This window comes from Ixodes scapularis, unplaced genomic scaffold, assembly GCF_016920785.2.
Source record: "Ixodes scapularis isolate PalLabHiFi unplaced genomic scaffold, ASM1692078v2 PGA_scaffold9__187_contigs__length_104089568, whole genome shotgun sequence".
In the NCBI taxonomy this organism is placed as follows: Eukaryota; Metazoa; Arthropoda; class Arachnida; order Ixodida; family Ixodidae; genus Ixodes; species Ixodes scapularis.
Window position 1 is genome coordinate 38,552,165 of NW_024609884.1, and position 21,864 is coordinate 38,574,028.

Consider the following 21,864-nt stretch of genomic DNA (forward strand, 5'->3'; position numbering starts at 1 on the left):
ATGTGCACAGTATACAGACCAGATAAATGGGTTCAATTGATCATGGGACTAAAGACATTAAGAAAAAGGGTATCACTGAAATACCTGAATTAAAAATATATATTTTTAATGGCCACAAATATGTCGTAGGCCATGAAGATCAGCACAGTCAATGCTGAACTCCATGGAGTAAATATGTAGACAATAGACAAACTTCGTCTGGCGGCCCACCCACTTTACACACTGCACAGCAGCCACTGCAATTGCCGCACGGTGAAATTCGTTGGATTTTTCGCTTTGTGGAGTCCAGCCAGGAAATTGGTCTTGATCTACAACTTGGGGGATGCTTGGCAGTAAAATAGACCAATTAACATTAAACCCAGTGAAATATCAAAACAATGTGAATGCAGATTCACACAAAACATATTAAATTTTGAGCAACAACTTTATTCATCTTTGTAGAAATAAGGATTTACAAAAAGCTAAGGTGCAAATTGCGCTAGATGTCTGCCTCATTAACTTAGTCGTCAGTAAAATTCTATGTACAGACAAAACATAAATACACACACACAACATGCAAGGAAAGGGACCAAAGTCAATCAGCCGGTGGCACAGGAGATGCCACCAGTGTAAACTGTTAGCTATCTGCGACGCTTTCAAATTCTCTCGCAAGCATGTTTCTTTGGCTTTTACTGGTCCTAGAGCTGTGCCTTACCACTTTTGTCAGGAACGTTCAGTCACCCCTCCCAAATTCCAAGTTCTCCTGACTGGCCTGAAACTGCAACAGCAAGTTATTCACACGAATCATTCAGCCTAAGGAACTGTTTAAGCTGAACTCCACACATACTCTCATTTACAATATTTCGCACGCAGGACGCCAAGCTATAGAAACGTGAAAGCTCTCCAAGGAGAGGCACACTCACAGAATCGGAGAGGGCTAAACAGAGTGCACCAGACCAAGAGCTGAATACCCAATAGTCTGGATCAATATACTTTAAGCCATTGGGCTGAATATTGTGTACTTACCCCGGATGCAACAATCCACCAATGATAACAAGGATAGGAAATTTTTGTTATATTAGTAACGAATGGGGCAGGGTAGTACATGGCATGACATTACGGAAATTAAAACAAAACACCGCAACCATCAACTCCAAATATATTTTGAAAGCTAGAGATTATGGGGACGCTTAGAATCAGGTACGCACTGGCACTTTTCCCACCACTTTGGGTCTATGTGCTAAATCAGGGGTTCCATGAACTACAGTGGAACCTTGTTGATACGTTCCTGGTTTTTGCGTTTTCTCAACTTTAACGTTTAGAAGTGTCGGCCCCACCGAGCTCCCATAGGAACCTGTGCATTAATTTCCCACTAATGCGTTAGCTTCCCCAGTTTACATCCAAAAAGCCACCGACATGACGCCGACCGATTCACATGACGGACCGATTGGCGGACGGATTGATCACGTGACGACACGTTTGCGGATCGTTCGCCTCCCCAGTGCATTCACACAGAGGAGGAGACGAGGGACAGCGATGACCGACCAAACCACTTAACGACTGCACAGTGGCAGCGTTGTCCAGTGCGACGCTTGTCGCTATGGTCGCAACGCTACCACATTAAAGGCCGACGACCAGACTTAAGATTCTGCAAGGCAGAAGATCCTCCTTACCATGGGAGAGAAGGAAACAGGCAACGGTGGGCAGGGTAAAAGGAGGGAGAGGAGAAAACGAGGGAAAGTGGAAAGAGCGAACTGGTCGTCGGTCTTTAATACAAAAAAGAAGCGTTGTATGCTGTTGTTACGTACCACGCGAGACAGAACACCGCGAGAGGCTTAGTGCGAAGCACCACTACCTTTACCGACCCAAGACATAACACAAGTGTGGTCCTGCTCGAGGAGGGTCGGGATAGAAGCGACAGAGTCCCGGGTTTGTGAAGCGGCGTTTGTCTATGTCCTCATTTCCACGCACAACCCTTCAATACACCACAGGTGCAAAAAGGTCTTGCCCAACCTCGTTTGGTCTTTGTCTTGCCGGATGAGGAGCTGGATGGATGTGCAGGACAGAGTGCGGCGTGCTAGACGAGTTTTGACGGAAGGTTCTTGACACGGACCTGGAGGAGTACCGGAACCTGCAGTGCGTCAGCTGGGAACAATTCCTGCAGCTTACTTCACGTGCGGAACCAAGAATCGTGCGACAAAACGAACCAGCAAACAAACAAAAGGAAACAATGTGCCATTTTAATTTTGCTTGTCAAGAAAAAAAAAGTGAGTTTGTGAAAAGCGCAAAATGAAAACGCCTAACTCCTTTTCACTTGCAGATTTTCTTAATTTCAAACGAAGATAGTGAATCATTGTGCTCTGTTCTGTTGTTCATTTACTAGTTTGTGTTGTTGCATTGTTCTTGGTTTCACACACACCACATGTGAGATAAGCTACAAGAACTTCACCTGGCTAACGCGCTGCAGGTTCTGGTACTCCTCCGGGTCTGTGCAAAGAAGCTTCTGTCAAAACTTGTCTAGCGCGCCGTGACCTCTTCTGCAAGTGTTCTACAGCATGTCATCGAGCAAGACCTCTTTGCGGCTTTGGTGTACTCAAGTGTTGTGCACGATTGCGCTGGGATGAACCAATGAGGACATCGGCAAACGCCCCTCCGCAAGCCCAGGACTCAGTCGTTAGCTCGCATTTCAGTCACCCAAAGCACCAGATGGAAATTACGAGCTTTTTCTGAACGTATTTGAGTTCACACTGCCAAATGCTTACAAACCTTTTCTAAACATATTTGAGATCACGCATACAAACTTTTACAGTATGTTTATTTAAGTTTACACCTGCGAATGTTTACAAACCTTTTTCTGAGCCAATTTGAGTTCACGCCTGCAAATGTTTATGTAAAATAAATTTTCTCATGACAGCTGCTATCTGTCTCACCTCTAGCACCACCTGAATGGTGTTCTCGTTCCTCTCCCGGATTGTAAGTTTTATTTTCCCAGTCCCCTGAAAAACATATCAACGAGGTTCAACTGTAGTGAAGACTGGTAAAACAAGCGAGCATTGTGCGACTAGAAGTCAGCAGCAGATAGACAAGAAACTGGAGCTCCCTTAGATGAATAAAGCCAAAGCTGCACACCACCACTTAACACTGAAACAATGACACCATAAACTCAGTGTAGTTTAAGTACAAAGTCAGCAAGTGGTTCAGGTTGAATTCACCAAGCAGTGCTAGACATTGCAGTGCTAGTGAAAGTGAAAACGGCTCGGGACGAACTTGAAGTCTTCTTTATAATACAAATGCTAATACCATCTCCTTGTTGCCCATGAATGGAAGGCTTATGGCTTCTTACTAGGTTTAAAGTTATTCAATGCTAATAGATTATTTCAATGAAACACCACCGGGCACTTAGAAGCTTGTTTCTACTTGCCAAATAAAAAATATAAAGAGCAATAGTCTGTTCTCACAAGTGCGGAAAGCAGATTCCTTTAAGGCAGGTGGGGCACACTGCACACAAGAACCTTGCATCTGCTTACGATTGAAAACCTAATTGGACGCTGGCTAGACACAACCGTCGGATAGACCTTAAATCAGTTACCTAAAAAAGTTGCCTCAGAGGAATTACGAGAATGCAACATGTAGTAGACTGCCTACATGCATGCTAGGTGGCCACCTCGCACAACTTGAGGACATGTCACAAGCACAACTTGAGGTCAAGATAAGTACTTTACTACCTCATTACCTCTTTATCATCATTTGGGAAACCATTAAAAATATAGGTTGCATTAGTTGCTACTTTAGCTAACCTCCAAGGATTACAGGAGCAAAAACGTGTCTCCATGAAATATGAGCTTATTCTTTGTAGCACATGAGCCAGTAGCTAACAAGTGCAGGGGGTAAATGCTTCCATCCTGTGTGTGCTGCACTGCTTGAAAAAGAATCAAGTTCGCTTGAAAGTTTCCCACAGCAAGCTATGATAATGAGACCCTACAAAAACGATCTGGACAGAGTTAATATCAGAGTGAATCAGCTGCTCTATACTCACAATGACATGAAATTTGTGCAGCGCTGGTTGAAATCCCCCAAAACCATTCAGCTTGCACACACAATGCATCTTGGACACAAGCAAACAAGAGGTGAACAAACCTACAAGTTTAAAATGGAACACTGTCTACGGCACATCATGGAGGGTCAAGAGCAAAAGAATTGCCTTGCAAGCAACAGATTTCATAAGGATATGTTACTGCCTAAGGAAAGTTTCTCATCCATTCACAGAGGCAAACAAGCAGGGCAAGAGAGCTCCAGCAAATGACAAGGCCAGTGGCTTTTGAAGTATTCGAGGCAAATAATATGACAGTCACTCTTCCATACAATTACTAATCACAATTGAGATGAGGGAGACATGAGACACATTGTTCAAGTCTCCTATATTGCGGACAACACTTGCACAACCGAGAAAACACCCAGACAAAAGTGCCCAGAGATGGCAAAATTGGAACACCAACATATCTGGGCATGAACACGAGAATTAGGTTGCTACCTCCAGCACCACTCCACTTGACGCAACGTGTCCTACAAGACCTTGTGCCAGGTACCTTAACCTGTGTCCCCCTCTCAACCGCCAGACTTAGTTTCACGTAGCATCAAAGCCGCCTGCTAAGACTACACTTCCAGCTGTCGCTGCTTTAGTTGAGCAGCCGATGCTGCCACAAACGACAGACAAGTACACCGGCATAGCTTCTAGAATGCATTACCAGGCAGTGCCAATGATGGTAGCTAGTGCCACTGGCTAGCAATTCACTGCTGGCAACGAGGCAGGAGTGTGGTCTTCGTCACAACACACACATACACACATGCACCCACAGAGATATACACAAGAAAACATCCACAGCAGCAGATGTCTACTAAGAGCGTTGAGAGGCCCACTAGGCATCGCAGTGCTGGTGCACAGTCGATGCCCGTGGAAGCACCAGTCTCTTTGTGGTCTGGGACGGCAAGTTTGGGTGTGTCACAGGCCATAGCAGATCACAACACATCGGGCTCCATCTCAGGATCCCAGGTGCTGCGGGTGTGACTGCCGCAGCCTCCTGTGAGCAACCTGGCTCAGTGGCATGCTGGACAGCTCCGAAGCAAGACGAAGGGAGAGGCTACGATAAGAAGGCCCGCCTTTCGCCCGGTCCAGGAATTTCCTGCAGCAGAAAGTTGACTTAGTTGAAGACTATCTGGCTAAGCCAAGTGCTGGAAGGTGCTGATAAGCTGCATCATTTCAGCTATGTACTGTGAAGTTGCTCATCTATCCATTAAAGGTGTGCAAATGTCTGGAACTTTGAATAATTTGCGAATAGTGCCTGCTATTCGATTCAATTTGCAGCACACTTTTACTCTTCTAAGCAGTCAAGTTTTTCGAATATTAGAAAATTTCGAATACTGTAAACTAGGGGTTCTCGAACTGGGTTCCACATAACACAGGGCTTCCGCAAGCTGGCTTCATGGGCTACGCGAGCACCCAAATTGCAGTGCCCCCCCCTTACTTTAACTTTCCACGGACTGAGATTGAGTTGGTGTTGCGGAAAAAGCAACCGCACCCTTCGCACTAATATGTATAGTATATATATATATATATATTTTACAATAAGCCCCAGGTTAACCCCTCTGCCTTCTTATTCTGTCTGTAGTCCTCCATTTTGTCTTATTCTGTCAGTGCAATAAACTCTTCTTTACTATCTAAACACCTGTATTGCCCAGTATTATTGGTTGGCAACAAGGCAGGGAGGGGGGGAGGGAGGTTCCTTGGGAATTTTTGAGGCTTGCTGGGGTTCCCTGGGACAAAAAAGTTTTGGAACCCCAGCTGTAAACGACTTTATTTTCACAGGCACAATGTCTCATGAATTTGGTGAAGTGTGGCTTTCAGGGATATTTCTCAGGCACCAAATTTGGAGAATGATGGTGGTATCTTATGTATTTGTTATCACAGGGTATCATATTTGGAGGATCTATTTTTTGCAATATTATTGGAGTCGTGAAAGTAGATCCTCGCGAATATTAAGTCGTTTATAGTAATGTCTTCATAATGCTCTGATTTCCCATGTCAAGCTTTAATGCTTTGCACCGGCATGCCAGGAGAAACAGCCGACATGCAAGTGTAGTATCTCGGTTGGCAACCATGTTACATTGTCTTGGGGCCTTTTCTTTCTAAACACAAGTATGTGAAACACTTTTCATATAATAAAAGCTGCTCCTTTTCATGGGTATGCTTTGTAGAAAAATTTTCAGCCAAGACTTAAAATTTGCACACCGCTACTATTCAACAATAAAGGATAGGAAAAAATAGTGATAGTATTTCATGTCAAGCTTTAATGCTTCGCACCAGCATGCCAGGAGAAACAGCCGACATGCAAGTGTAGTATCTCGGTTGGCAACCATGTTACATTGTCTTGGGGCCTTTTCTTTCTAAACGCAAGCATGTGAAACACTTTTCATATAATAAAAGCTGCTCCTTTTCATGGGTATGCTTTGTAGAAAAATTTTCAGCCAAGACTTATTAAGAATACACGCTCAATTCACATTAAATGTAAAAAGTTCATATTTGAATCATAACTAAAAATTTAAAATTTGCACACCACTACTATCCAACAATAAAGGATAGGACAAAATAGTGATAGTATTTTAGTGATACTAGGTGTTTCACAGGACGGAGCTCTTTGCATTTTATTTTCTTTCATTTGTTAGCTTCTTTCGTAGCAATGCATAAATACATTAAACCTAGAACTGAGGTTGCCCATGCACTTCAGTTGCCAGAAATGGTGGGGCATAGAGGCCGCCAATAGTCCCACATTGCTGGTGGCACTTGCACAAATAGGAAGAATTCTTTGAATGTCACTTGCAAGGCTATTACTGGGCCTTTAGCAACTTTACTTTCATAAAGCACACACAAAAAATGAAAGATGTTTACAAATTTTTGTAATGCGAAATTAGAGCGCAGCTCTCAAGGAGGAGAGGGAGGGAGAAGGGGGAAGGAGGGACGTTTTCCATAACGGAACGCGTGACGTGAGGTCACGTGGCCCTCGTGAGGTCACGTGCACCTTGTGAGGTCACGTGACCTTCGTGAGGTCATGTGAGCCTCGTGAGGTCACGAGTCCCGCGCGTTGCATTATGGGACATTTCCCATAATGCACTGCACAATTACGCCGACGTTCGACGCCGCTCAAGCCGGAAACGGGCGCCTAAGAGCTGCGCTCTAAAAAATGCAAATTAGGCTTTAGATATTCAGAGAGGCTGAGGTTGGCCTGCCATAGTAAGGCAACGCCGATTTATGCTCTATAAATGAGAAATTTAGCCAGTGCAGTACGACTGCTAGCTTGGAGCCTTTACCGTGCATTACAGTAGTGATGCGTTAAAGGCTCGTTCACACACTTGTAACTGAGTACGACCGAGATAAACAAGACCGGTTTTTAAGCCTCTTGCGACGTCTTAGGACCGGGTGCGCTGCTATGGAGCTGGTACTAAGACGTCGCAAGAGGCTTAAAAACCGGTCTTGTCTCTCTCGGTCGTTCTCGGTTGCAAGTGTGTGAACGAGCCTTAAGGCCCATTCACACACTTGCAACCGAGTAGAACCGACTGAGACAAGACCGGTTTTGAAGCCTCTTGCGACTGCTTGGGACCGGATGCGCTGCAGCGGAACTGGTCCCAAGCCATTGAAAGAGGCTTAAAAACCGGTCTTGTCTCAGTTAGTCCTACTTGGTTGCAAGTGTGTGAGCGGGCCTTCAACTGCACGCTGACACATTGCTCATCCATATCGAAATGGGCAAGAGTGGGGATTGAGCTTGGAATCCCAGGGTTCTGTACCGTGGCTCTCGCTCCACATAGCTACAGCAAAGTATAAAAGCAGTTCAATGTATCACACAAAATCAAACTGCCCGACTATTCTCTCTGTCTTCATTCTATATCACCTCAAAACACCACCTTTAAAAAATAAAATAAGACATCCTCTCGCATTCAAATAATTATGCATTTTCCACAGATGTCTTTTGATTTTCTGCAAAGCAGATAGTGATTGCATTTCAATTCAAGATAAAATTAGGCTTTGTCCATTACAACATACTGCAAAAAGGTGGACTATTCTTTCCTAGGCTGACACACTAACTAACAAGTGTTCATACCCAATGCTGCGAGTCAACCTAGGTACCTTGAACCGAAGAAATGATTTTAGAGCACCAGATGCAACTTTGTTGTACCCTTTCTGGTCATATCAACAAGCACGGTAGTTTCCTCCAAAGCACGAATCCAAACCTGGAAGTTAATCCAAGCCCCCTATGGCACTTTATTGTGTTCATTCACAAAACTTACTTCCTGGCCATCTTAAGCAGCTCCTCCTTCCTGCGTGACAGCATGCGCTCTCGCTCACTGGGAGACTTGGAGAAGCGACCACCCACTTGGGGACCCATGCTACTGTCCCTGCGGAGGAAAATAATTGCAGTTACTCAAATTGCAGATCTTTGCAACATTTGCACAGGTACTCCTCACTTCTGCATTGCATGCATCACAACAAATGCTATAGGGGTCCAACAGGTAGCCACCTTCATTAGTATGTTGTTTGGAACCGAACACCACAGACGACAAATGAGTCGACGATAAACCACAGCCAGAAACAGAGTGTCAGTGGTGGCACAGAAGAGCAGCAAGTTCTGTGCATTCATAGTCAATGACAAGCAGTCTGAGTGAAAGGCAACTTTAGAAATGCTAACTACTGCATGTGTAAGTGCATATTTAGTGATTAGATTGAAAACCACTTGGCAGAGTACAAAGACACAATGGAAAGGTTGCTTGTAATTTTGAATGAGTCAGATACAACAGTTCAATAGATTACTACATATGTCATTTCATGCTCTTGCAGAGTTTATTATTTCGAAACGGCTTTTACTTACAGGGCCACTGACAACTCCAACATCAATACTTTTCTTATTGCCTCAAATGCTCCAGAAAGTTGTGAAATAATTAAAAAAAGTTATAAGGAAAAAAATGTTCTAGTGAGCAGAAGAGCCCGTCAAAAATCTATGTCCTCTCCCCCCAAGTCGGGCTCCTCCACGCTTCATTTTATTGCGGCAACATAGATGGCAAAGGCATTTTCGAGGAATTTAGAGATGTGGTTAGATGCATGTGTGTAACAATTATTATTGACATTCAGCAAATACATTTTTCACAACAACTGCAAACATGCTATGCCGTCGACTTTGAAATACAGTCAAACGCCTTCATAACAATGTCTGCGGGACCGCCGAATTTTTCTTAGTACAGGTAACTTCGTTGTCGTAGTTGAGTGTTAAAAGTTGATCATGCGAAACCGAATATTGGCGCACCTGCGAGACATTGGAAGTGTTTTGGAAAAATGTACAGCACGAAATGCATTATGAGCGACATCAGAAACAAGGTTTTGTACATTGACAATTGACTTATCAAAAGGGGAAATGGAAGCTGAGTCTGCTAGCGCATCGCAGCTCTGAGCACGTGGGGCGAAAGCTTGCACTGCAGAATCCAGGCATCTTAAGCTCGATTACAACTTTTTCTTTATTCTTAATGAAAATTGCAACAGCATGCGTTCGTGTACGCACCACTGTATCACACAATTTAAAGACACCAGGCTATACTCCGTTTCACGATAACTTGGCTAACTGTGGAGGCTACGGCCCCTGCAACCCATTAAGAGCGCTGGGCAAGACACACGATAACACTCCATGGTCGAGGCTACAGGGGACTCATTACCGCCACAGCAGCAGTGCGTCCGCGACAAAAAGTAGCTCTAGGCTTATTTTAGGGGCAAAGCTCCTTAGGGTCTAACCTTGTCCGTCCGGCGTCCGTGCTCACATCGATTGCACTGCCTCCGGGATTGGCCCACTTTTAAACAAAAAAACGTACGCCCGCACGGGGGTTCGAACTCGGGATTGCTTGCTTACAAGGCAGATGTCTTAACCACTACGCTACACTCCAACGTTGCATGCAGCCGCTCAACGGAAATACAGGAGAGGGCGCTGCGGTCAAATGCATATATAATCGTGTTAAACTTCGCATGCATTGGCTCAACGTTTATTTTTATTTTATTTACTTATTGATACTACTGTCTCCTATTTCAGGAGACATGGTAGGAGTGGTTTACAACATATGGTACAAAAAAACAATAATAAAAAAACAGCAGGTAACAAGCACAAGGATATTCGTTCTAGCTGATTAAAAAACACACCAAGAGTTAAACATGTAACAAAAACCAAAAAAAAAAAAAAAGCATTATACAAAGACTATCTTCATCGCAAAAAATTAATAAAGGAGCATCAAATAAAAGAATCACAAAAATCGCGGAGTTTATTAAAGAAGGATGACTCTGGTGATGCTGTTATTATATCACTTGGCAAAGAGTTCCAGTCGTGAACAGTCCTTATAGACGAGAGGGCGCTGTGGTCAAATGCTCAACTGCGTATATAACTATGATCCATACCACACATTCTCTTTCTGACATGGACCGTTGACTTAAGCGGTGGAGATGCGTTTCCACGGCTTCTAGCGGATCCAAGCTGATCCGCTAGAGGAATTACTGGATCTGCATTTCACCGACCATAAAGCAGTAATAATGAAGTCGTAACGCAACCCGGAACTCAACACTACCTATGAGCAATAAAAAAAAAAATCAGCACCATCAGCACTACCTATGAACAATAAAATCAGTATCATCAGCACCACCAGAGGTTTGCCCCAATCAACATCATTCACCACGTGGAGATGCGACCTCTTTTTCTTTTAACGACAATTGAACTCGCGCGATTCCATTTCTAATGAGAAGATATGAAGAATAAAAAATAAACAATAAATATTTATGAATTTCAATTATATATAAACAAAAATAGCAACGCCATATCCGTAACCGCTGTTGATTTTTTTCTCCTTGTAGCGCCGTGGCTGTTGGTGATCGCAGCCGTGAAATTGGCCGTTTCCGCTCAAAACACTGCACTGTGCCCTGGCATTAGCACCAGTCACAGATTCGCAGTTAAATTGGGCGTATGGTTGTCTCATGAACTGTTCCCGAAGTGCTCTCTATTCTAGTGGACGGAAATGTTGCAGCGGTGGACGTTCAACCAAAGCTGGTTGGTTTCGGAGCAGACATTGGCTAGCAGACGACAGCTGGTTCCTCCGAGCCTCGCATTTGGCGTAGTGACACAAATGGTCCCCTGACATCAGGTCATGTGCCTCGCTCCAATGCTCTTACTGGCTAGCGGGGGCCTTAGCCTCCACAGTTCGCCAAGTTATTGTGAAACGGAGTACAGCGGTTGTACTGCCAGTACTGTCACTGGCAAAGTTTGTCACAGCCGAGACACCAGGTGCTCCTTGCTGCAGACTAATTTTCCGCTGTCCAAACTTCCACACAACAAACTTAACGAAATAAGAATAGAAACAATCACTAAACCACCGACATCGACACCCATCACGCAGCGCATGATGGGTGTCGATGTCGACACCCATCATGTTCACCGACTGCATTGCTCTCGTAGGAGTGGGCGTGGCAGCACTACCTAGCAGCACAGAAGAATCGGTCTTGCTTTCGGCATGCCGCAGCTGCAGCGAGCGGCACAGCGAGGAGCAAGGATGGGGAGAGGCGCACAGCTGGGCCCTTTTTCACATCTGTTCAGCACAAAGAGGGTTTTCTGTGTGGCTCTACCAATTTCGCTTAGATTTCGGCATCACAGGTAGTCACAGATCACGTTTCCTCGACCGCATGTTATCACTCCAAGGCGGAACAATTTGGGACTCGGATCAAGTAAGGGTGGGAATCTTGGATCCTGACGAAGATCGGCGCGTCAGTCAAACAAATGCCAAGGCAGCATAAAAAAGTTGTGACTGCCCATGAAAATACCTTTGTGTTTATACAGATATTCTTGTTCGCGTGAATCCTTTCAAATGTGCCAACGCATATGAAAAATAAGAAAGCGATTGCGCACATTGCCAAAATGAATCCTTAAAAAAATTGACCGCATCTCCACGTGGTGAATGATGTTGATTGGGGCGAAGCTCTGGTGGTGCTTGTCTGCATAGACGCCGAGCCGTACCATGCCAAGCCTCTCGTTCGTTTTCATCCATGTCAGAAAGAGAATGTGTGGTATGGAACGTGGTTATATGCGCATTTGAGCATTTGACCGCAGTGCCCTCTTGTCTATGAACGTTGAGCCAATGCTTGCAAAGTTTAACGCGATTATATACGCATTTGACCGCAGCGCCCTCTCCTGTATAGACGTTGAGCGGCTACATGCAACGTTTCATCCATGAGATCCCCAGCTTTTGAGTTACTACCACATCTCAGAGCCTCCTACTCGTCCCGCAGTCGTGGCCGAGTAATTAAGGCGATGGACTAGAAATCCATTGGGGACTCACCTCACAGGTTCAAATCCTGTTGACTGTGCAAACATTTTTTTTTTTTTTTCATCATTTCTTTTTATTTAATTTTTTGCCCTACACGAGCACGTGAGCTCACGAGCACGAGCACCAGCAAGATCGATGTGAGCACGGACGCCAGACGGACAAGGCTAGACCCTAAAGAGCTTCGCCCCTAAAAACAAAATAAAAAAAACTCATCTGGGAGCCGAGTCGCACGTACTGAATCAAGACGTGAGCAAAATGAAAGCAAACAAAAGTATGCACGAGCGTGCGTGGCGGAGGTGGCACCGCATTTGCCACGCCGCTTCTGTTGCTCCCGCGTAGCGTGTTGTTGGCTTTGGCTCTAAATAATTTATTAGTGCGCAACCTTGTGTCTAGATGGCGCTACGTGACTATGTTGCTGCATACAGGCTTTCTATGCAGCAATGAAGTCACGTAGCGCCAAATAGATGCAAGATTGCACACTAAAATTATTTGGACCCGAGAATGTGCCGCGCGGCGGGGCAAGGGGCAAGGTGGGGGCTGCATGGCGGCCGTGTCAACTGTTGCCGCTACGTCATTATTTCTGTTCTCTACGCACGTCGCTTGAAAGCAACAACTAACGTAAAATCAATTACTTTTAACCTAGGAAATTCTTAATACCGGTCATATTTGCTTTATGGGGCCGCACAACTGCTCCACTAAACTGTTTTTGTTAAACACGAATTTGCTGTGGTAGTCAGAAAAACCCACTGAACAGATAGGAGATTAGCCGAGACTTTATTTTATTTCATTAAACGGGTGTTTTCGTAGTAGAGGCGTTCATTATGAAGGCGTTTGACTGTATAAAAACTCTGAGTGTTAGTGACAAAGCATCGGCCATCTCCTGGTCTTTTCTTCCTTTTCTGAATATGACGGCACCTGGTAGCTGTGCTGAGGGTGCTAAAAGGAATAGAAAATTAACAAAAATAATTTTTTTTTTTTTTTTTTTGGTGTTGGATAATTTTTTTTTTTTACTTTGAGAGAGCAATTGTTGAGGAATCAAGAAGTTTAGATCATCCCTCACATCACTCATCAAAGTCTGCGACACATTGTTTTCCTTTTTTGTCTTAAGTGTTTTAGACTAACTAAGCAGAATGCTGCTCAAAAAAGAAACTCAAACTGAAAAGTGATGCATCCTCTGCATGCGGAGAAAACACGCATGGCAGGCGCAAAGCAAAATGTGTGCCACTGGCCAGTTGGTAGGCACGCGTGCCCATGATTGCCCTGACTGACGAGAAGAAAAAAAGGAAGTTTGAAGTCATCCAAAAAGGCAAGGAGTGCACCACTTTGCCATCTACATCAGTGATGCAAGTGGGAATTTCAAAACCGACCTTGAAATTATTTTTTCTCTCTGCAAATATTATGCTGTTTCTAGCTGAAAATACTTAGGACGATGCCCAAGGATAATTTCCAGTCATTTAGAACCACAAAGAATATATAACAGAGAGGTTGTCAGTGGCCCCTTTTTAAAGTACCATCACCAGAGAATACTAATAAGCAATGACAAAAAAATCATAGGTAACAAAAGATGGGGCACTTACCAAAGTGAGAATTACACTCACATATGGTGACAAAACAGGGAACTGTTTTACTGACTACACGCTTATTGCCATGTCTGCGCAACATGTGTGACAGCACTTAAAAATGGGAAAATTATTATTTGTTGTTGAGTATGCACTAATATTTCTATATAGGAAGGAATTACAGGCTTGATGTAATTTCAAATTAAGAAGCTAGAAACAGAAAGCAGTACCTGTCGCGTATGCCAGCTATAACACAAAGAGACAAAGTAAACAAATCGGAAGGTCAGCCGAATTAAATGGCTCATCCAGGGGATGCAAATGGCCCGAGTGATGATCGGCCACAAAAGGGCGAACTATGTAGCCCTGGGGAAGGTTGATTCAATCGCTCTCCCTGCACATCCCATATTTTCTCTTCGTATAAATCAATTCTGGAAAGGAATTGCGGTTTCTAGCGGATCCAGGTGCTGGAAATTGAGAACATGGCTTGTTGTTCACCATTGGTTGGCTGCCATGCCAGCGAGTTAGACAGATGTGCTTACGAACACTCTTCTCATTTTGGCACTTCAGTGAAAGCAGCGAAATAGATGGACCAATCCAATCTAGGCTTTAGTGTCACAGAATTGTGCACACTGAGCATGAAGCTCAACATGTCAGTGGAGAGATCAGTTATCTGGTGCACAAAAAGTCATCTGTTTCAGTATGAGATGTTCCTATAAATATAAAATTTTCTAGACATGCGAAATTGGGTTGAATTACTCCGAATGTCAAATTAAAAGATGCGTGCAAAATTCTGAATATCCAGGTCTTTAGATCAGGTAGGCTAACATTTTTATAATAAGTTGCCGCACACGACAGTGGCAGTGGTCGTGGATGTCTTTCGCCCGTTTGGTGCGCGGCGGCAACGGTGACCGGCAGCCGGCGCCATTGCAACACTGCTGCTCCACAGCAGTGTTGAGACCCGGCCATGTCCAGTGTCTTAACATATGCATATGCTCTTTTTTTTCTCTCCACAATTCGGTGCGGGCTTCAAAATTTGAAAAAGGATTTTTCGCCGACAGGCGCAGCTGATTGCGCTCGTTAGTTGCCCATCACGTAATTCGGAAAAAACAGGCCCATTTTTGTGCATCGCACGGCCAATCGTACCTGTAATTTGCTCACCGCCGGTTCTCTCTAGGTCGAATTAACCAATATTTTATATTTCAAAATCGAAATAAGTTTTTTTTCTTTTTCATAGAAATGTATGGGCTTTTGCCGGGACCATTGAACAGAGTCGAATTAAACGATGAGTCGAATTAACCGAGGTCGAAATAATGCAAGTCGACTGTATAAGCAAGCAGGGTAAAAACTCGCAATTTGTACCAAAGCTTTGCAAATGTGTCGAAGCCACTGGAGTACAGTGACCAACAGTTTAACCTGGGGGCCTTTGTTTTATCCAGGTGGAAGGGAGATTTATCTGACATTCCAGCCATGCCAAGGCCATTTTTGATGAGGTGTTCATTTGTAGTGTCCAGTATGGGCAATGCAGGAGAAAGGACCTTTCAATGGTTGCAGTCTGCTGGTGACATTAAATATAATTTTGGAGAAAAGTCCAATCAGAAACATATGACAGCGCCTGGTTTCCTCAGCTTGCTGCAAAAATACTATCTAATTTAGTGTCTTTTTCACTTCTATTTGTTTAGTTTATATTTTTAAACAGAAAATCAGTTCCTTATTACGAGGTTTTTCACTAACTCAGGCTCTTGTGCAGATCCTAAGGTATTATGTTGTTTCTTGGTAGCTTAAAAAGACTACCATCACCATAACGGTTCCAAATATACCTAGTAAAAAAAACTTTCAATATTGTTGTAACAGTAACTTCCAGCCACTTTTTGCAGACTGACCATATTCAACATAGGATTAATTATTTAAGTTAGTCAGTAAGCGTAATTGTAGTGTCAGTTTGACAAAAATCCAGAAGTCTAAAACGAAAATGGCAACAAAGGCATCTGCAATGAGAAAAGGCATATGTAAGCGCATGAGGAAACCACCTGCCAGTTTTCACACGATTCCTAAAAGGTGGTATTCTGGTGGATGTGGTATCTCTGTTGAGGTGTCCCTATGAATCTGGTTATGACCTGCATCTTCCGCTGTTCCTTCTTTTCCATTAGCACTGTCCAACTACGGGAAATACTACAAATACTACAAATTTTTTGAAACAAGCCAATGAAACTTACCTACAAACATTCAAAATTGAAGCACTTGAAAACTTGCAAAGAACTCATTTATAAAAAAGTGCAAGGGGCAAATCAACGTGGTACAGTACTCTTGAAATAATGTAGCAAGATTAGTAACAACTATTTTCAATATATACAGCATTAATGAAAACCTTCAAAATTTCTACTTGAAGCAGCTTGTTTGCTACAATCAAAGGAGACAGAACCTTACCCTGAGGCAATAGCCTCCTCTGCTGCAAAGGGTGGCTCTGCATCTTCAAGGAGCATGGAGGAACTAGAGTCTATTGTAGTACTGGCAGAGGGAGTTCTTGGGAACCTTTCATCTGCCAGTGCTTCTTTCCGGGTGTCCAGCCCATGGTTCTGCATATTCAAGAGGTTCAGAACCAAACAGTCATTCAGCACAGTGCTTCAGAAACATCCAAAGCAACAACAATATTCCTATATGCTCAAATATGCTGGTGCCTTTTGACCTCATCTGTACTCTACACTGAAGCCAGTTCCCAAAACAGGTGACAGTTTCTGCACAAAGCTATTCTTACCTGAGAACCACTGTCATAAACTCTGTCCAGGCTGCTCTGAGGCACAGTGGTTTGGTAGAGAGATGTCTGCAGCAAGAACCAAAATAGTCCCATCACATTAAAGAAGGGATGCATTGCAATTTGTGTCACCTAACCTACCCAAGAATTGAGTATGCAAGTGTAAACTATAGTAAAACCTTGATAAAAAAATAACTTGGAAAAACAAAATGAAATGATGGCCCACAATATGCGCACAGTATGCCATCATGCAGTTCTTGGAGGACAACAGAGTGATTTGTACAGGATGGTCTCGAGTCATGGTTGTTTAAACAGACAAAGCTATTTCTCTAACCTTTATTTTAATTTTTTTTTTTTCAAACGTGAATTGTAAGTTCATTTCTGCATTTCCTGTTTCTATAAAGCAATGCCGAAAGCAACTGAAAAAAATATTTTTACAAACTGATGAAAACAACAATTTTTTTTTTCTTGTGCCAATTAGTCAGTGCTTTAAAAGATTATGTAGACCTTTCTTTCCCTCTTTTGATGATGGAGAAAGTTCTCAACGATTTAAATCTTTGACAAATCTGACACACTAACCGCCGAATTCAGAAACCTCACTCAAACTACACTCAAACTGAAGGGCCCCTCCACTTCCTCGAGTAAGGCGCGAGGGCCAGCGCTGGCCAATCGCGAGGACGGATCCGCCGTTGCAATTGGCCAGCGCCGGCCCTTGAGCCTTCCTCGAAGAAGTGGAGGGGCCCTTCAGTTTGAGTGTAGTTTGAGTGAGGTTTCTGAATTCGGCAGTAAGACTTGTATTTCCTGCTTGGGGATTACATGCTCAGTCTTGGCTTAGAAAATATCAGATGTTCAGTTTTGTTGGAAATCTTGAGAAAAGATGTTCCCTGTTGACATGTTAGAAACAAGCATGACAGTTCAAATGAGCAAACAATAAACAATGCTTTCTTAATGAAGAATATGTTATAAAATGTCATTTTGGTCATTTGAGTGTTATGTTACAAAAAAGCATTAAACGCTAAATTTAGCAGGAAAGTATCATATACTTCTCAATCTGTATATAATGTGTGGAAGTGTATGTATGAACCTAATACAAAACAAACAAACAAACATACAGACATATACAGGGTGTTCCACGTAACTCGAGCCAAAGTTTAAAATATTTTGGTGCATTTTAGGAAGACGAAAGCAAAGGAATAAGTTTGTTCATTGTTTGGAACAAGTTGGGCAATTTTTTTTGTACTTTTGCCCAGTGCAATAATTAAGATTAATTAATAAACTTTTGAAATATTATATCTAGAGCAAAAGTTCCAAAGATGAAGTTTCACAGCATCCTCAGAAACAATCAATTCCGTGGTTTTTATCAAGAAGCATCTAACACGGTTACCATGTTGCAACTTAACCCGAGACTGGGGTATGAGAATAGAAACTTAAACATAGAAGGGAGAGAAACAGGGAAGAACAACAGACGTCTCTAACGCAGCTAAAAGATTTATTCAGTCCCACCTCCTTATATACACACAGCCACAAGGTCACCAACCACACAACTTGCCCTTTGCTAGGATACACCAAGACACAGAATACACCAAGACACACAAAGGAACTACCAGAATAAGACAAAGGGATGCCCCCTCACCAAACAAAAACGGCAGCAGCCAGGACAAATCTTCCAAACTTAAAAGAAAACACTCCACTTTTATAAAAAAAAAAGTTTATGTTTTGTGGAACATCTGACACTACACCCGCAAACAACATTGACCCAAACATGAATACAAAAACACTCACCTTCTACATTTAAGTTTCTATTTTCATACCCCAGTCTCCGGTTAAGTTGCAACACGGTAACCGTGTTAGATGCTTCTTAATAAAAAAAAAAACTGAATTGAATGTTTCTGAGGATGCTGTACAACTTTATCTTTGGAACTTTTGCTCTAGATAGAATACTTCAAAAGTTTATTAATTAATCTTAATTATTTTACTGGGCAAAAGTACAAACAAACATCCACCAGCTCGCCTGTACATTAACTGTTTTTTCTGACTTCTAAAAAAGCCCGCGAATAACGAAAAGAAACGCTACTTTGTGGTCACGGGACAATCAAGATAGGATTGGTACACAGCACACAGATCATCCTGTAGGTAATTAGTAAATATCGGTAATGCATCGGGATAGTAAATGCCTACCAGTATTGTCTTGAAGGGACACTGACACAACCCCAAATATTACACGAGTACACTTAAAGGGGCACTCAAGTGTTCAAATGGTATGTAATATGTAAACCCACACCTGCTATGGCTCGCGCATGCGTGCCGCAGTATCCTTTAAATAAAGTGGATTCTCAGATAGTCTTTTTATTGTTATAATTCAATCTACAAGCTCTAAGCACCTTGAAAAACCCGAAATCACGTACAAGAGCGGCCGATTTCCCTACTAAAAATCCAATCAAAGATTGTGCCGTGCCCCGCTTTCTGCGCCGTGGTGCACAACACCAGGGGGCACCACTGGAAGGGAAGGCAGCAGGGGAGGGCACGCGACAGCTTAACTAGAAGTCACAGATTCCCAGCAGGCCGATTTTTCAAAGGCGCGAGTATCAGAAAATTTAGTTCGCCGGGAAGCCGTCATTCGTGACTAGCTGTCGCGTGCCCTGCCCTGCTGCTTTCCTGTCGGGTGGCACCCCCTGGTGCTCTGCGCCACGGTGCAAAAAGGGGGGCGTGGCACGTCTTTGATTGTGTTTTTAATAGGGAAATCGGCCACCCTTGAATGTAATTTCGGGGTTTTTTAGGACGCTTAGAGCCCATAAATTAAGTTATGACAATAAATAGATCATCTCAGAATCCACTTGAGTGCCCCTTTAAGACTGCTTACGTGTAGGAAGGCAAAAGCCAGTAAAGGATGTCGTCTAGGACGACGTCTAAGACAACCTCTAAAACGACGTTGAGAACGACGCCTAGAGGACAACATCTAGGACGGTCTCTAGGACGACGTCAAGAACAACATCTAGGACGACTTCTAGGACAACCTCGAGGACGACGTCTAGGACGACGTCGAGAACGACGCCTAGAGGAGTGGTGTATTTGCATGGGCGGCCACGTTTGCCTGCGGAAGCTGCCGTAGATCTACACGCTGCTGCCAATGTCAAGGCCGTAGATGTAGGCGCGGTCACCTCACAGTCCATCGCACGAAGCACACAAAAAGCAGAGATGAAGTCCTACGCGCACCTTTTGCACACGGCATTCTGGCACTGACATCACGCTGATGACGTATGACGACGCTCTATGACATTCTTTTATGGCCATCTTTCGGGCACAACAATGCCGCCGCCGCTTGTTTTTCATGTAATGTGACAAGTGAGGTCGTCCTAGAGGTCTAGGACGACGCCAACGTAATGGGACAAGCCCATTGAGTGGCGCGTGCCGCGCAATCACGTTTTTATGGCCATTTACTATGATTTTTTGCTCAATAAAACAAAACTCATACCTTAAAAAAAAAAGAAAAACATTTTTTTACCAGGCAATTTATTAGTGTCAAAGACTACCTACTAATCAATATTTTGCTGCAGAGTCATGTATATTTTTAATAAAACCAAAAAACTCACCTGCTCGAAAGCGAAACATAAGCAGGGAGGCTCATGGCTGCGATATGTGGACAATGTGTACTGAGGAGGAGGGAGAAATGTAGAGGAGAAGGGAGTTGCCGAAAGTCGTATGGCTACACCCAACTGATTTTTTTTCTTTCTTTCTCCTCTTCTCCGGCGTGTGAAGCAGACGACCATTTGTCGTAAAACTGTTTCGCACTGATATCCCTTCTACTCTATGTTATGCGCTTGAAGATCGATTGGCCAGTACCACAACCAACAGTTCCGAAGTAGCGGCCCCACGTCCGTTGCAACATTGGTACGTGGTGCGCCGCCATTGCGTCATCCAGCCCAGGCTATGTTGCCATATTTAGAATGACGTGATCATGTACTTCTTATCACCTGTGCAACATTTTTCTTCTATCAACATATTTGAAGCTTCCTGAAGGCCACAAAAATAGGGTTCAAATTCTTTTCTATTTTTAATATCAAATGTGTGCCTTAGATGACCCACGACTTTGACTATACTTGATAAAAGTAGTTTGAACGACACGTTGCCATGGAAACGAGTGAGCGCGACTGAAAATGGCCAATTCTCAGCTGGCTGTTTTCGGGCGGAAAGAAAACTAACTTTGAGGAGTAAATTGTGTTCTGTGTAGTTGGGCCCTTACAGGTCATGTTCATATAGTTCATATAAAAATCTTACAGAGCGTAAATACCCTGTCAGTGTCCCTTTAAAGGAACACTTTTAAGCACACCCATACTGATTCCAGTACATTTGATACTGAGATAAGTTGGATGGAAATATTTCTTGTGCAACAACAAAAACAGTGCCTTCTTTTTGTTTTTGCAGCAGCAGCGTCCCTAGTCAGCAGGCAGGCTTAATTCGGTCAAGCCTTGTTTGAGAGTGCAACAATACAAGGCACGCGAGCATGCAGTCACATGTCTTTTTCATAATTCATGGGCTTTATTCGAAGCCTGGAAAAACAAACTGTGTTAGAGGTTTCTTCATAAAAACCACTGAATTGGAGGCATCTGAGGATGCATGAAACTTCATCACTAGAACTTTTTACTTTAAATAGAATATTTAAAAAGTTTACTAATTAGTCTATTATTTCACTAAGCAAAATACCCCCCCCCCCCAAAAAAAAAAAAAAAAAGAAAAGCCAGATTTGGGCTTTAAACAATGAACAAACTTAAACTTATCCCTTTGGTTTCGTCTTCCTAAAATACACCAAAATATTTTTAAACCTTGGCTCAAGTTATGAGGAACACCCTGTATATAAGCTGAGTAAAAATGCATTCTGCATAGTTCTGATTTCATACAAAGGACTAAGGTGTTCACAATATTTTGTTTAGTCTTCCAACACTAATGCATTGTGGGGAGTGCACCAGTCTGTACTGGTCTCTAGAGGAAGACAAATGTGCAATGAAAAACAGCCATTTTTAATATAATAAAAATTGAAAGAATATCCTAATTTTTGTAAAGGGTAAGGCCCAAAACACATAAAATCAATTAAAATATATCCATAAAGGAGACATATACAAAGAATAAGAGCCAGATCAGTTGTGCTGGCCACAAAAAGAAAGAAAACCACATAAAGGTAAGCACTTTTCT

General features: G+C 43.1%; 1 protein-coding gene across 1 annotated transcript in view; it reads right to left on the bottom strand.

Annotated features, from left to right (window-relative positions):
- Nucleotides 1–405: 405 nt before the first annotated feature.
- The window catches only part of LOC8026257 (E3 ubiquitin-protein ligase AMFR), a 129,546-nt gene continuing 108,087 nt past the window's right edge, over nucleotides 406–21,864 (bottom strand). Inside the window, 4 exon segments of the mRNA XM_040209126.2 lie at nucleotides 406–5,159; nucleotides 8,317–8,424; nucleotides 16,353–16,501; nucleotides 16,681–16,746. Of these exon segments, the coding sequence (XP_040065060.1) occupies nucleotides 5,018–5,159; nucleotides 8,317–8,424; nucleotides 16,353–16,501; nucleotides 16,681–16,746 (465 nt within the window). The 3' untranslated portion in view covers nucleotides 406–5,017.